This window comes from Crocodylus siamensis, chromosome 4 (genome assembly GCF_052110815.1).
Source record: "Crocodylus siamensis isolate JL-2025a chromosome 4, ASM5211081v1, whole genome shotgun sequence".
Classification (NCBI taxonomy): domain Eukaryota; kingdom Metazoa; phylum Chordata; order Crocodylia; family Crocodylidae; genus Crocodylus; species Crocodylus siamensis.
The window spans coordinates 245,227,341-245,239,613 of record NC_143398.1 but is presented as its reverse complement, the minus strand read 5'-3'; the positions used below and the strand labels follow the sequence as shown (position 1 = coordinate 245,239,613).

The 12,273-nt window shown below is 43.4% G+C and overlaps 1 protein-coding gene across 7 annotated transcripts in view; it reads right to left on the bottom strand.

Annotated features, from left to right (window-relative positions):
* XRCC5 (X-ray repair cross complementing 5) overlaps positions 1-12,273 on the bottom strand; it is a 91,962-nt gene that overhangs the window by 50,735 nt on the left and 28,954 nt on the right. For all 7 annotated transcript variants that reach the window (XM_090046095.1, XM_090046092.1, XM_090046094.1 and 4 more), the window contains 5 exons: positions 11,748-11,870; positions 10,679-10,870; positions 6,953-7,067; positions 5,355-5,493; positions 1,981-2,093 (listed from right to left, as the gene is read on the bottom strand). In XM_090046095.1, coding sequence (XP_089902221.1) covers positions 1,981-2,093; positions 5,355-5,493; positions 6,953-7,067; positions 10,679-10,870; positions 11,748-11,870 — 682 coding nt within the window. The remainder of the gene's footprint in view (positions 1-1,980; positions 2,094-5,354; positions 5,494-6,952; positions 7,068-10,678; positions 10,871-11,747; positions 11,871-12,273) is intronic.

Here is a 12,273-nt window from a genome sequence, read left to right as displayed (position 1 = left end):
TACTCGGTGAAGCGCTAGCGTGATAGCTTCTCGTTGGTCTGTCACATCTCCAATCGATCACTGCGATTTACCAGCTGGGTGCCCTCATGATCAGACCACATTACAGTAATCCAATCAAGGAGCGATTAAGGCACAGGCTATTTTAATAGGCCCTCAGCAGACAGAAAAGGACAAAATCTATTGGTTAATACAGATGTTTTGCTTCACTGCTGTCACACATCTAGCAGCAACCAGAGGCAGCGCACCACCTACACAATACAGGGACAAATGCCCTCAGCCAAGGGATGGCTACAACCTCTGTCAGCTCCTCCATGCATTTCCCTCTGCCCAGTAGCAACACTTCTGGCTTTCCTGATGATAGCTGATAGATAACCCTGCTACTTTTTGTTCAGGTCCCTAATTTCTCCAGGCACTGGCACATCTGGGAAGCTCAGTGAGGTGGGGAGGAAGAGTTGGCTGCCTTCTGCATGCCAGGAGCACCATAGATTGGTACCAAGATTTAGCCTAAGGATCTCAACGATGGATTGTGAAGAAGAGGAGTGAACTAACTGGGCCCTGAAGGCCTGAAGGGGATGAGCAGATGCCCACAGCCACCCTCTGCTGCACCGTGGAAAAAGACCAGCATGGTAACTTAAAATCTCCAAGCGAACTGAACAGCTCGCTCATGTCTGCACGTGTTTTTCCTCATATATTTCACTTTCAAAAAGGGCCACGAGACATCTCTTCACCCAGGCCTTCCCCAACAATCATATCGTGGCCAAGGTATAGATAGGAAAAAACCAATCGGTGTTTGGTTTCTCTTGGTGACATACTAGATCTCTCTTCTTAAGCCTCATATAGCTTCTAAATACCATGGTAACGTGTGCCAAAAAGGCCACTTCCAACAGAACAACAATATTTACATCAGATAGACAGCAGATTTTTAGGAAGATATGTACCTCCTTTAACAAGAGAAATGCCGTTTGTCCTCCACTTCCTACTCTGGATCCTAATTCTGAGAACTGATCATTATGTTTAAATGCTGGTATTTTACCCAGGACGAGAGGAAAACTAGCTCACAAAATAAAACCATATGGGCTTTGCAATTAAGACAATTAGTTTCCCAGAGGTTTTAAATATTGACAGGTTTCTTGTATTAGCAGTGGAGGGTGAAATGAGTTCAGATCTGCACGTGTCCGGAGTGCATTGTGCAGGCAGCTTTGCAGGGACTGGGGAAGATGGACTCTACCTTCTCCCCTCAGTGAAGGATGGGGAAGCAGGGAAGCCGCTACTTCAGCGCTGGCTTAAAATTAGGATTCTAACGTGTGTGCAACCCCTGGGGGCATCCCCATGAGCGTGTGTGCACGTTTCCCCAGCACAAATATGTGCCACTGCTAGCTGTCCGCAGGGAAAGCCCCTGTACGCACGCTCTGGCGCATGGCAAACTGTGCCAGGTGGGGTAGGGAAGGCTGGGGCCAGTACCTGGGTCTGGGGTCCTGGGGGCTTCCCAGGACTGCAGCAGCAGTGATCCAGGCTGCTACATGTGCCACCCCACTGTTTTTCTCTGCACTTATTTTAGATACCAGGATTTCACAGTATCTAATTTTGCCTCCACACTGCAAATATGCAGCACGGAGAACCTATTCACACGTGCCCTCTGCATTTTGCAGCACCTCAAAAGCCTCTGAGGGGCCACAAAGTGCATGTTCCTGCTCGTGGAGACATGGTCCCTGAGCGAAAATGATTTGCAACAAATGGGTCCCTAGAACCATGGCCCTGGTAGCCATGCCCACAAACTTTGCCCTTCAAAACGATGTATGCAATGCCCAGCTCTACAGGACACAGCAAACAAATTAAATCCGCATACCTATACCTCACTGCAGCTGCCCTCCAAAGGTCACCCATCCACTGGTAGCACCTTTGTCCCTTAGTGAATTTGACTTGAAGTCAATACTTGATAGGTATCCAGAAACAAAAAGGGGAAGATACTTAATACCGCACCAGAGACGATCTGCTGAATCCCAAAACAGAAAAACACTTTGCTTCAGTTTTGTATTTCATTTGCTCTTCATCCACTTTAGAGAAAGGAACTATATCACTCCCATAGCAGAACCCTGGAGAACAAGAGAAGAGCATCTGGTAAGCATATGGGCCTATATTTCTTACACTGCAATTAGCTCTCTGCATATTTTAACAATGCATGCACGCCCCACAGCTATACTCTGTACACCGCACTCGGAAATTTACATCAAATTACCTTTTTCCTGTTAACAAAAAAAACCACACACCCCATAGACACATTTTGCAGATCATAAACAGCAGTTACGCTCCTTGTGCACTGCTCTGCATAATGTAGTTACCTTAGCAAATACCAGGATAGCAAAAAAAGAAAAGTGAACACCCTGCCCAGCGAGTTATACTCATAAAACAGGACTCAGGGAGCAGGCTGCAAGCGCAAACAGAGCAGCAAGCAAGCAACACAAATCAAGAGGAGATTAATCACAGAAAGGAATCCACAAGAGATCCAGGAAACAAACTGCCATAAAGATAGATGCCACATGAAAAACCCAAGTTCTTCTACACAGAGACCAATCCATTGATGCAGGACAGTGGTGCTCAACCTATGCAGCCCTGTGGGATGGAGGAGTAGCACAGGTGCAACGAGTGGTCGGCAGCCGGATCCAGGTGCAATCCAGCATGACCCCACAGGCTGGACCTGGCCATGATGTGACCCTGAACACCACTCCTGCATGCTGCATCCAGCCATGGAGTGACCACGCACTGGCACGATTTGGCACATGGAAATATGGGGCTCCTCAAGGGCCTGGAAATTGGGTGGCAGGGGAGTGGTGGCAGCATTAAGTGCTGGGGCTCTGGGATAAATTATTAACACTGCTACCGCTCCCCCACTGCCAAATTTCCAGACCCAGGGGGAGACGCCTGTACAAGATGACAGAGCTTTGCAGGCAGCAGGTTGAGCACCACTGATCTAGTGAATATTTCTGTATATGCCTCCTTTGCTCTCTATTAGTAGGAGTATTTGCATGAGATCAGAAATTTTGTTTCCCAGGTGTATCACCTGCTCTCAATGCTTATTCTGCACCTGACACTATAATGTTCTGCCTAGCATGTCACAGGCAGGGGCGGTGTAGCTGACTTTGCGGCCAGAAACTGGAGATGATATCTTCAAGCGGGGTGTGCAAACAGGAGCAGAGGAATGAGGTAGAATGAAAGACTTGTTTTCAGACAAGTTCTCTAAACAGAATACTCCTCAAAAATCTCTGAGAGCAATCAGCAGCTCTTTCACAGGATCTGAATGCCAGGGCATCCAATGAAGATCTCTGGTCCCACTGGCTCACTTTGATATCAAAATCAAATATAAATTGCAAGTGTTTAATACTACTTTTGCCTGGAGAAAGTACCTGATGGGCATTCACAGACTCGGGTGATCAGCACTTTGGCAAAGGGAGAACAGAAATACTTCAGGAAGAAGGCAGGCAGCTCTGTGCTGAGGAGAGAGGGATGAGAGTTTCATCCCCTTACATTAGGGTTCGTTGCTGCGAACACCGTCAATTCCTAGCCTCTTTCTAAGAAGCATATTGAGGTGAACCATGGGATACCAGCTTGCGAGATGCAACCCCACTGTTACATGGGAGATGAGATGAGACCAGTGGCTATTTCACTGCCATGAGATCCTTTTAAGGGTGCCTGAGGGGTGCAACACAATATTAACACCCACACATGAGTCACAAGATAAATTCAGAGATTTCAAATGGACTCTTCCGTGTCAACACCATTCTGCCCTGTTGGGTCTTTCTGAGTTCTCTGCAACAGAAGAATGGCTCCATCAATTTTTTGTTGTAAAAAAAAAAAAAAAGAGAGAAAGAAAGAAAAGTTTTTGAAATGGGGTGCCACTGAATTCAGAAAAATTGTGGAGAAGTGCCTTAAGTCTGAAAAGTTTGAGGATCACTGGACTAGAGAAGCAACACAATCTATTCTGTCTTTAAAATGATGAACCAACCCCCCCAGATACACCACTTAAGTAGGAAGTGAGTCTGAATCCATGTAAAACACCATCTAAGAAAAAGCACTATCAAAGGCAAATTTACCTCCTCTCTACTAAATATATGTGGACAGATCCATAATATCGAAGGCCCAATCATACTCTCACTGAAGTCACAAAAATTACACATTCATCTGAGACACATATAGGCATATAAAAGGAACTAGAAAACTTCTCCAAATGTTCTGGATTTAGGGTGATGCATTAGTACAAATTCAATTTAACTGATGAATTCAACGAGAAAGCTACCGAGCATATCTATTCTATAAGAAAAAACATTTTACAAGTTATAAAAGCTAGAGAAAGGAACACTGAATTAATATTACTTATTAACTTTCTCCTAACAACATTATTTTTGCTTACAAAGACAAAAATCAATGCGCACATAAACCTAGTGTCTGAATAGTCTTACCTGCTATCGATTGCCAAGGCTGAAAAAGATTAAAGTGGTATTTTGCTCTTTTTTTCAGTCTAGTTTCTGCATTTGACAGCACTTTCTACATATTCATTTATATTGTGTCCCTTGTATAGTTAATCAATTTACACATTTGTCTGAGTCTTTCACACACAAACAAGAGGAATAAAACATTTTAAGAAAACAGCAAAATGTGACTGTACAACCAAAAAAATTTACAGTGAAACTCAGAAGCCCGAAACAATTTCAATTCAATTGTTTTAAAAAACGGACAGTATATTAAATTCCTTTATTGATATAAGGAATTATCACTATTGCAGGAGAAACTGAATGTTGCAAAATAAGAATCTATTCACTTTGAACATTTTGCCATCTACCACTTTAAAGAAAATCTCCTTCGAGTCTAAATATTAAAGCTAATTCCAAGTGCTCTCGTGGTAGGAAGCACATGCGACAGGTTGTCTCCTGGACACCAACCCTTCCTTTCATGGTCCCAGTGACTGCCTCCTCTCCCATTGCTAATGCACATTATCATTTGCATTTGATAGACTTTAGCTATATTTTGGTCTGGTTTCACAGATGGAAACAAAACGGAGAGGCAGCCTGAGCACCACACATAAGCAAGGTCGGCACAGACCACAGACTGGGCTGCCTTCTAGTTCTCACCCAGCGTCATTATTTCTGCTAGTCTCATGAACGGGCGTTTTCCACGCCTGCACGGCACAAGAGTCGTGCACAAGAGTTTACAGCCTGGGGCCAAAGTCAGACTTCTGCATCCTAAATTAATATTTAGCCACCTAAGGATGAGATTTTCAAAAGCATGGAGATGTCTTTGGAACCAAGTGTTAACATTTTGGCTTAAATACCTTCAGAGAATAAATACAGAAGCAGTCATACCTTGAATAATGTCTTCTTTCTGAATTTCTGTTTCATCATCATCATTCAAACAGTAAACAGTTTCTCTTTGAATATCATCTTTTTTCAGGGTCTTGGCATCCACAGCTGTCCAGGATTTTTTCACCTTTTCCTCTGTGACCTTTGTACCAATATTAAAAAGAAGAAAGAACGTTTAAATCCATTTGGGACTGAGCCCTGACCTCAACGTGAGAACCAGATCCTAGGACCTTTTCCCTGAACCAAGCACTGGGTGAGTCTTACCAGTAAAATAATCCTGAACACCTGAAACAAGCAACTGTGCTGTGGCCAAATGACTGTGGGAATTTCTACTGCTTCAGTTGCTCTTGAAGGTGGTAGGACAAAATGAACCTGAAGTCATCCGTTTAATCGCAAATTAAACTTTATTTAAGTACTCCCCACTTTGCCCTGACACTCAGGCAATGGGATACCCACAAGTTAAAAGAGGGATGCACTTCAAGCCGAGGCAGCCTACCTTCCCAGTCACTGATACCCCCCCACCTGCTGTATTAATTGAGAGCAGCAGAAAATGGCCCATTCTATTATGAGTCTTCAAAAAGGCAGAAACAAGATGCAAACGATATGACGAGACCCATAAAGGATAGGAGTAAATGCTTTGTACTAAGCAAGTTTTTCTGGCTAACCAGACAACTCCCATAACTCCCTGCCTTGTAAACAATAGATAGGCAATGATATATCTCAGCGATGGCACGGAGGACAGAGTAGGAGCTGGCCATGGTAGTCTAAAGCAGGGGTGGGCAAAATGCAGCCTGCCAGGCCATTCTATCTGGCCTGCAGGGACCCTAAAAAATTTAGAAAATTAATATATATCTGCCCCTGGCTGCCTGTCATGCGGCCCTCGCTGGCTTGCCAAAACTCAGTAAGCGGCCCTCTGCCCGAAACAATTGCCCGCCCCGGTCTAAAGTCAGGGAGAAGGTAAGGCAGACTGGGACCACACAACAATGGGTCTCAAGTTTGTTAGACCCAAGACCCCCCAAAACAATAAAAGAAAAACACGGCCAAGTTTCACCAAATGAAAAAAGGGGGAAAATACTCAAATAGTCCTTTAAGTTACAATAACCATACATGTGACTGGCAACAACAGGTAAAATTCAGAAGCATACTTCCAAGTCGATGATACTATTATAACTTCCTCCCGCCTCTCAAAAACATACTTCCTCCCCCACAATACTGAGGATTTAGGAAAACATTCAGCTTCATTAATTTCTGAGCATTTTGCTGACAGCCAACTGGAAAGGTCTATGTGAGCGCGGCGTGCTAAATCGGGCTCATAAACTTTAATACAATTAAGCGTCATATTGTGGGTAGGAATTACTTTCTTTTTTCGTATGTTGTTAACTTTAGCGCTTTAACATATGTGTATAATATGGTGAAGTTATAGTTGCTGTGGGAACCGTAACTTTACATGTACTGACTTTTCCACACGCAAAATATGCCCCATAGTGTTTTCTTAATGTAGCTTTATCTACTGAATTTCCTCAGCTTGCTTTACAAAATGTAGGTGCATCTGACTGTATTACTGCCAAGGTACACTTAAATATGTGATTTGAGTAACTTACTGATTTGTAGGCCACAATCCTTATGGACAGATTAGAACCTATAGTGAGCTGGCAGGGCCAAGCCATAGGTCTTCTTTCAATTTTCTTAAACATTGAAAGACGCTCCAGGCTGTCTCTAAATTAAAGAATCAAGAAAACAGAGATGAACTCTTTGATGAACTGCAGTAAAACACTCCAGAAGATGGAGTCTCTCCAGGGAGGTGATGAAGCCCAACTGTTTTGGTCTCAGTTTCTCAGCGCGCTACAAAAAAAATGATATACAATAATCCAGCTGCTAACCTCAATAGAAAAGGTGCAGAGAATGGAGGAAATGTGACCTAATAGGTCTTTTCCATTTCAAATTTCTATGATCCTAGGACATTAGGCTTAAAGATGGTGCTTGTGGGGAGCGAGAAATTACACGGCCACTTATGAAGCATTTTGCAATGAGCTACATTTATCCAATTAAGTCACTTAGCTAGCTGAACAGCCCGAATGCGAAAAGGCACCTCTCAGTGGTGAGATGCTTTTCTGGACTGGAGGTGGAAAAATAGATTCCTGCTTCAATTAGCATTATTTTGTTTGTTTGGTAATTAACACTCTTCACATTTTTAATTAGGTACTAATGAACACCCATTATTTTCGTAAAGCAGTTAGGAGAAAAGCAGCTACTCTGAATACATCCAACGCAAACAGCACATCAGATTTTTTCATGAAGCAAAAGATAACTTGAAAGGAATATATATTAAAATGAAAAAAATATGAATATATCATAGAATATATATAAACAAGTACCCAAAATTTTTTAAAAACCTTTAGAAATGTAAGGTTGAAGACACTCAACTGAGAGAATGTTTATGATCCTCTAGCCTGTATGTGATCAGAAAGGATGTTTGTACAGCCGGGTCTCTCATGTGTATTAGCTTTCTTGCTGTAAAATCCTGGTAGAGATCAAATGCGAGCAGTGTAATGAGGCAGAGTCAAATAGGGATGAAGGTTATAGTGTCTACCTCACACAGCTATACCACGGGAAAAACTATCTAGACCTCGTCTCCACCAGGACGTTGCAGTGGATAAATAACGAGTATCATCTCTCTCTTTGGAGGGGGGAAACTCCATAAACTTTCTGGCTGCGAAGACCCAGACACGTTATTGCACAAGAAAAGGAGACAGAAATAGCATTTAATGCAAAATTGCAGGTTTCTTTAAGAACCTGACTATATCATTATATCACCGTAAGCCCTCAAGGGGCAGAGTTAAAGTTCTGCATCTAAAGTCAGCTTTCATATTTCTTGACTTCTCACTGCTTAAGGTGGAATTCATTCTACCTTCATTTCGCATTACCTGTGTTCTTTAGCTTTAATTTCCTACATCTTTTTGAAGAAAAATAACTTACCTACCCAACAGGACCCTGTCAATGAAGGCCAAGTTCATTAGCATACCTTGTGCTTATAAATTTAGCAACACTGGTAAGCTAATAATTATCTGAATGCTATAATATGCATATGCCCATAACTGAACATGTATATACTAAAATATACTGCCTTATTTATATGCAACCTTAAGTTCCTCTTATCCTAAATCCAGATTTTAAACCTCCTCACTGTGTCTATTTGGCTTTTTTCCCCATTTAATTTAATATTGATCCCTAAAACAAAATTATAAAATGTTATTTGCTCACTAGCTGGGGTGACTAATTGAGTTTCATGGAGAATTAGAATATTTTATCAGCAGCACAGTAAAAGGAGGAAAGTATGCTTTGTATCTGGGTTGGCACATTTTCACAACAGATTTGCAAGCCTGCCTTCTTAAAGCTGGAAAATAATTTAAACCAATCTAAAGCCTCATGTGTGGCTCTTAAACAATTTACACTGCATTACAGCTTTAATTTGTTAGCCAAATCTGCATTGAACCAAAGATTTCAGATCTACCCTCTAACTACAGCAAACAGGGCTGCACTGTATTTACAGACAATGATAGGGAGAGAATATATAAAGACAGGTTCAATACAAGCGGGCAGCTTCATGCATTTGAACTGTCTTAAAGCAGGATGTCAAACATATGGCCCATGGGCCGGACCAGGTCCGTAGAGCCGTGTGGTCTGGCCCGTGGGTCACCGAACTGGCCCCATGCACTGCAAGCAGCACAGGGGTCACTCCGACGCACAGCATGCTGCCTGCGTCCCAGATGGCCAGTGCCGCACGCAGCACCGGATCCAGTCCACGTGCCCTAGGAAGTGTGCACCCCATGATGGCCTCAGGGTCCATGTGCACAGTGAGCCCAGGGGCCAGTGCATGCTGCCCTTGGCATGCGGGGCTGGACTGCAGGCAGCATCGGGGGCAGTCCATGGCACGTGCTGCATGTGGCAGCCCACTGGACCTGCTCTATATGCTGGCCCTGGGGGTGGTCCAGACTGGGACATGCCAGAGCTAGTGCACAGGGCCTGCCTGGCAGGACACCGCATGGAGCTTGCACCTATTCTGAACCGGCTCCCTGTGCCGCCTGCAGTACGAGGTCCAGCCCGTGTGCTGCGGACAGCTTGCGCCATGTCCATCCAGGAAGTTGACATACGCTGCATGTGGTGCGTGGGCTGGACCCAGGGCTGCAGGCACTACACAGTAGGGACAGTTGTGGTCTGGCCTGCAGAGCTTGACACCCCTGTGTTAAAATAAAACCATGCTCAGAAAGATCCTGTTTTCCATTTGGCCTTGTGGAGCAGTGTCCGAGCCTCTAGACAGTCACTGCAGGCAGATACTATCAACCGATGGGCTGAGCAGGGTGAGAGGAAGACCGACCCACCAAAGAGAGATGAATAACTGCATATAAAGCTCAAGCTACCAACTCCATCACTGCTACCACGCACACTGCAACTAAAATAGGACATTTGGCATTCCAGTTATGATGCACTAAGCTCACTGAAAATGTCTTTCTTAAGATTTTACACACCATAATTACAGTAATGAAACTACAGGCTGCATGAGAGAGTGATCCATATGTTATTAAGATTAGGACTTTTTATAAAGTACAGTTTCCCTGGGAGTGAATACTACAGGCAGTTTGCTCCAGGTTTAAAGCACCTGTGGGAAAAGCACCTCAGATATATCATTAGCAGTAATGTATCAAAGACATGCATACATTTTTATTGCTTCACTGTGGAGACACCAAATGCAGAGCAATCTTTCAATCCTTGCATTAGGAATACTACTAAGACAGGCTATTGTTAAAAACAATGGCACAGTAGTTCGCTATTAAAACATGGGCTTCAAGAAGCAAAATCAGTCACAATCTGTCTGTGGGAGCTTGATCGCTAGCTGATCTGCAACCAATGTGAGAACAGGGAGCCAGGACTACCATTACCTGCAAATGTTTTGTATGCACTGCGCATATATTCTCAGTCTTTTAAATATCACATATCCACTATGATTTTGAAGTCTCATTTACAGAAATGCCTCTCTTAAAACATGGTGCAGAACAAAAGGTGAAGGGAAAATGGTGATATTTATAAAGGAAAATTCATTTCCTATTGAAGCTTATAATTCTGTTGCTTGTTTTTTGCACTAAAGCCGCTGGAGAGCTGGCTGAAAAAGCTGCTTGAACGGGGCTGAATGTGCAACAAGTTACACAAATGTTTGGGGAGGGAGGGGGGATTTGCCAACTGGAAAATAGTGCTGCATCCACTGAAACCGGCTTTAGGATGCAATCAGAAATGTACCTCCCAGGCCCTGAAAAGGGAGTATTCCAGATTACCTGAAAGTGTAAATTTCATCCAGGCCTCCTTCTTCCTCCAAAGCAAACATCAATTTCTGCACCACACGGATACCTGCTTTCTGCTGCTCAGTTAATCCTTTCCTTGGAAAAGAGCTTCTGCGCGTATCAGAACGTGGGCTGTCACCCATAGCCCCACTTTCATCCTCATCCGTCACCACTGGAAATGGCAAGCTATGAATACAATTAGAAGCTATAAATTTGTTTTGCTCATTAACTAAAAAAAAACCCAACCAGCTGCATGATTAAAAAAAAGAAAGATGGAAATTGCATCTGGAATGATTCCTGCCATCTAGCTTCTGTCTAATGCTATTTCAAATGTCACTTTGAAGCCCCAACAAAAGCGACCCTCCCAGACTCCTGCTCACGATGCTGCTATTACTCATTCCTGCAGTAACTGTTGTTCTGAGTAGGATTTTAATCGCCTGCAATATCTGGTGAATTTATGAATAAAGTTAACATTTCTCTTGCATGCTATGAGTCTGCGTTAGAGTTTAACGAGGGCCTCCAGACAAAATGATTTTTGCTCTTCCTCAAACTGTGCCGTTAGGTTTATTAAGTACTGAATGGCCATAGAAGAAAAAGGCCTGTTAGGTCATCTCCCTGTATACGCTCTACTGTTTTGTCTAGCCCAGTTACAAATGACTCAAGCAATGACTTTTCAACACCATTCCACACCTGAAAAGATCACAGCCTTCTCGAATGTTTCCGGGTATTCCAGCTACATTTTTCATGGCTTATTTTCACCCCAGTACTCCTTGTGAAAATTCACATGTGCAAAGCTACCTCCTTGTCCTCCTCCAAACCCTCCCTTTCCACAAAGCATATCAAAAACCCACACCAAGGATGAGGCCGCTGGTGTGTACAGACTGCTACTCGTCATGCTAACCAATATGATCTTGTCGCTTCCTTGTGCTCCGTGGCCGTATCCAGCGGTTGCCTTTTGTTAGGTACATATGCTCTGCACCTGCACGAGCAGCACGTGCCAAAGGAGCATGTCATATAAGGTGGCAGTAAGGCAAAGACAATGCGGGGCAATTTCCATACTTACAAGAACTGTAGTGAGATTCCTGTTTTCTTCAAGTTGGCAATGATAATCTCTAGAAGATCCTCACTGAAGGGACTGCTGAGGTCTGTAAACACCTCAATGTGCTGTTTGTAGTATTTCTTTCCTCTGAGAAAACACAAACAAAAGATTTCCAGAGATAAAATATCCTGCTGGATCATCTTCTGAGCCCTTATTTGCAAAGCTGTAAAAGGTATCCCTAATAAACTTTAGAGTGGAGCCAATGCTTGGTAACCAAAATCCCCACCGTAAACAAGATTTGCCGCCCTTAAGTATAAGAATATATCCAATCAATACGGCTTCCTCTTTACTATTGTTTGTGCTGCTGTGCCCTTTTCCTGACATTTTCCCCCAAATGAACTGAGGTGCTGATCCTGAGCTGCCTTAGCTATATTGGAGTAAATGCAAGGATCTCAGTTCACACCAGCGAAAATCTGGTACTCAGCATTTAGTAAAGGTCCTGGCTGCTTGCACTTCAGGAACAAACTGATGTTGGACTATACCTAGGTAG